The 3,665-nt window shown below is 34.8% G+C and overlaps 1 protein-coding gene across 1 annotated transcript in view; it reads left to right on the forward strand.

Annotated features, from left to right (window-relative positions):
* Positions 1-3,665, forward strand: part of CFTR (cystic fibrosis transmembrane conductance regulator (ATP-binding cassette sub-family C, member 7)) — a 195,095-nt gene that overhangs the window by 144,298 nt on the left and 47,132 nt on the right. The window contains exon 21 of the mRNA XM_005871579.2: positions 1,032-1,132. Within this exon, the coding sequence (XP_005871641.1) occupies positions 1,032-1,132 (101 nt within the window). The remainder of the gene's footprint in view (positions 1-1,031; positions 1,133-3,665) is intronic.

Below are 3,665 nucleotides of genomic sequence, written 5' to 3' on the forward strand. Positions count from 1 at the left end.
GGGGTGGGGGAGGCTGGGGATTGTCAAGGGCGGGAAAAAAGGAGACATATGTAATACTCTTTGTAATACTTTAAGCAATATATATATATAATACCCGTAAATCTTACATTGCTCATTATTGTTACTGCTATTAAATTTTATCTTACTCTCATCTTAATCTTCAGAATGGCTAATATGTTGAAATTCTAAATAAATCTGACCTATTTAAAATAAATGGTTTAGTACTAAGAAGACATACCTGCTGTCTTTGGTTTGTCTTCTATTAGAGGAATTATGGAAGCAAAATTTTCAATTAATAATGATAGGATGAATTACTAGTATTTCTTCTGTTTTTTAGAACACTATGACAAGTTTATCATGCATAATAGACATAAAGACTTACTTTTAATTGTGATTTGATAACATAAAGTTATAATAATTTAAAAACATTTGTATTGGAAAATTTTTATGGTCATAAATACTGAATATTTATGAATTTTAATTAGTGGTCCTCTCCAGCCCTGAAAATCTATTTACTCAATAAACACTTAAGTTTTGTTTTTCCTGGGTGAACTAGTTGTTTTTTATAACATAAATGGCAGTCTTCTCTTTCCAAATGCCGGACCTGTGGAATTCCCTGTGAAACTGTAAGCCCACTTTCTTCCCAACAGCATCTGAATTCTTTGTAGAAGAGCTCATTGAGACACAGGGCTTTTTTCCCATTGTCCATTGTAGTCTTTGAAGGTATTGTTACTCACAGAGTAATAGTAGAAAAGATAAACATGGTATATGCCCAGCACCAACGGCCCCTTCAATATCTGAAGCATTGAAAAAAGGGTAACTCTTTCCTAATCTTCAGTCATTCTTTGATTTAAAACACTGACTGAATACTTACTATATGCAGGGCATTATTACTAGTGATAGATGGTGAACTTAGATGAAAGTTGATGAAAACTGGCACAAAATTGAAATGTAACTTTAAATGATGTATAAATAAAGGGGTTCATGAGAGGAATAACATAACGTTTGTTTCTATCTTTGTTCCCCCATAGGTGATGGAGAAGGAACAGTAGGTATCATTCTAACATTAGCCATGAATATCATGAGTACGCTGCAGTGGGCTGTAAACTCCAGCATAGATGTGGATAGTTTGGTAAGTAATTCTTATTTTTTAAATATTTTTTATGAAAATTTCAGACAAACCAACAATTGTAGGAAATAACATAAGTGACAAGTAGGTACCCAACCCCCACATTAAGGCATAAAACATTACAGATAATTTGAAGGCCATTATGTGTCTCTTACTAAACCCATAGCTCTTCTTTCCTCCATATAGATAACCACAATCGAGATCTAGTGCCACAGTGAGCATTCTTACAGTCTCCTTGTCCAGGCTCTTTCTAGGGTAGATACATGGGAGTGGTATCACTGGGTCATAGAATTAAGCCACATTCAACTTTACTAGTTGATGCTAAATTGTTCTCAAATCTGTTGTACCAGTTTATGTTCCCATCATTCGAGTATAATGATTCTCATAGATCCATCCCTAGGATATACAACACTTGATATTTTCAGGCTTTTTACTTTTTGGCAATCAGATGTGAAATGATTATTAAGGAGATAGGGCAGCTTAATACATATTGATTGGCCATTTGAGTTTTTGCTTCTGTTCATGGCTTGTTCATATTGATTTCCTATTTTTCAAATAGACTGGGCTTTTTTCTTAATTGATTTGTAGGAGCTTATGAGTTCTGGATCAGTTATCAGTTCTATACATTTCAAACATGGTCCCCCAGTCAGTGGCTGGTCTTTTAGTGTCTTTTGATGAAAAGAAGCTTTTAATTTATTAGCCTTTCCTTTTATGTTTTGTGTGTTTGGTATTGTGTTTAAGAAATTCTTACCTGTCTTGGGTTTTCAAATTTATCAGCATTACCTTTTTTTTTTACTATATTCTTTTCTTAGTATTAAAATTCCCAGTGTGTAGTCATAGATCCTTTCTCATCTTTAAGTGTTTATCATTGCCTTCTCTCTTTTTACTTGATCTGTATTACCACACATTCGTATCCTTGACTGGTGTATGCAAAGATCATATTGTGGTTTGGTTGTTTCTCCTGTCTTATTTCCCTAGAATGCAGAGCCTGCAGTAGGTTTATGAGCTACACAGTGTCAGGGGCACAATCCCGTTGCTGCAAGAAGGAGAGATAAAGGAAGCAAGGCAGATTTCCCATTTTTATTTAGAAAAACACAAATACATAATTTTCAATCAGACAGTGTAGTTTGTCTGGACAGCTTAATCATCAACTTTTCTTAGTCTATTGGAGTACTCTACTTAAAACCAGTCATCCATTACTGCATTGGTGGAGGGTCTAGAAACCCATGTTGAGAATTACTTTTATTGCAGTCCAAGTTCCTTTTCCCATTCTTGAGGCAGTTCACTTGTTCTCAAACCACACACATTCATTCAGCTGTGACATTTGTATATTCAATTCCTGCCAGAACAAATATCATTATAAAAAATCTCTAAGGAAAAAAAACCCAAACCTTCTAATGTCCTTTTTTATTGCCTATGTATCTTTTTTTACATTTTTTTAATTTTTATTTTCTCCTTTATTGATTAAGATATTACAAACATGTCCTTATCCCCCGATTGTCCTCCACCCCCTCCCCTCATGCCCTCATCCCCCGGTGTCTGTGTCCATTGGTTATGCTTATATGCATGCATACAAGTCCTTTGGTTGATCTCTCCCCCTTAACCCCACCCTCCCCTGCCTTCCCTCTGAGGTTTGAGCATCTGATCGATACTTCTCTTTCTCTAGATCTATTTTAGTTCATCGGTTTATGCTGTTCATTATAATCCACAAATGAGTGAGATCATGTGATATTTATCTCTGACTGACTTATTTCACTTAGCATAATCTTAATGTTTTATTTAACCAAAGAATTTTTATAATTCATTAAAATGTAATTTAACCTTAACATGATTTATAGTAGGGTTTATCTCTTTTCCTTTAACATTATTTTTTTTTTTAGTTTGGCCAGCTCTTTTTAGCTACTCATTCATCTCCTCACTTAGCTTTCATGCTTTTAGGGTTGGGTCTCATAAATGTACTTTAAAATGTTTCTGTTGAAAATAGCAGAAGAAGAGTAAATAAATATTGTGCTTGCATTTATTTAATTCTTTGTTCCAAGTTGCTACAACTTTGACTTTACAATTAAAATTTTCATTATGTCACCTCTTTTTCTAAAATATGTCTTCAACCTGTATATTCACAATTCCTTTCTCTTTGCCATATTAATTGTCTTGGTTTAGGTATCAACTTCTACACATTGGTGCCAAAACCTTTGTTCTTGCAGTTCTATTCTGTATGTCCAATCTCCATTAAGGTATCTTTAAGGTATTTTTACTTCTCTCGGTTTTCACATGGCATCCTGGGCTTTGTGACCCATGTTTTGACATTGTGTCTTTCATCTCCTAATTTAAAAGGAATTTTGCAAAGAACTATTATGTCCTAATACAGACTATAAAAGGTGTCAGTATTTGGCCCCTGCCAGAATTTCTCAGTGGTTAGAGCGTTGGCCCGTGCACTGAAGGGTCTTCGGTTCCATCCCCAGCTTTAGGGCCATGCTGTGGGCAACCAATCAATGTGTCTCTCTCACATCGTTTTTTCTCTCTCTGTCTCTGTCTC

Source organism: Myotis brandtii, unplaced genomic scaffold (assembly GCF_000412655.1).
Source record: "Myotis brandtii unplaced genomic scaffold, ASM41265v1 scaffold348, whole genome shotgun sequence".
Classification (NCBI taxonomy): Eukaryota; Metazoa; Chordata; class Mammalia; order Chiroptera; family Vespertilionidae; genus Myotis; species Myotis brandtii.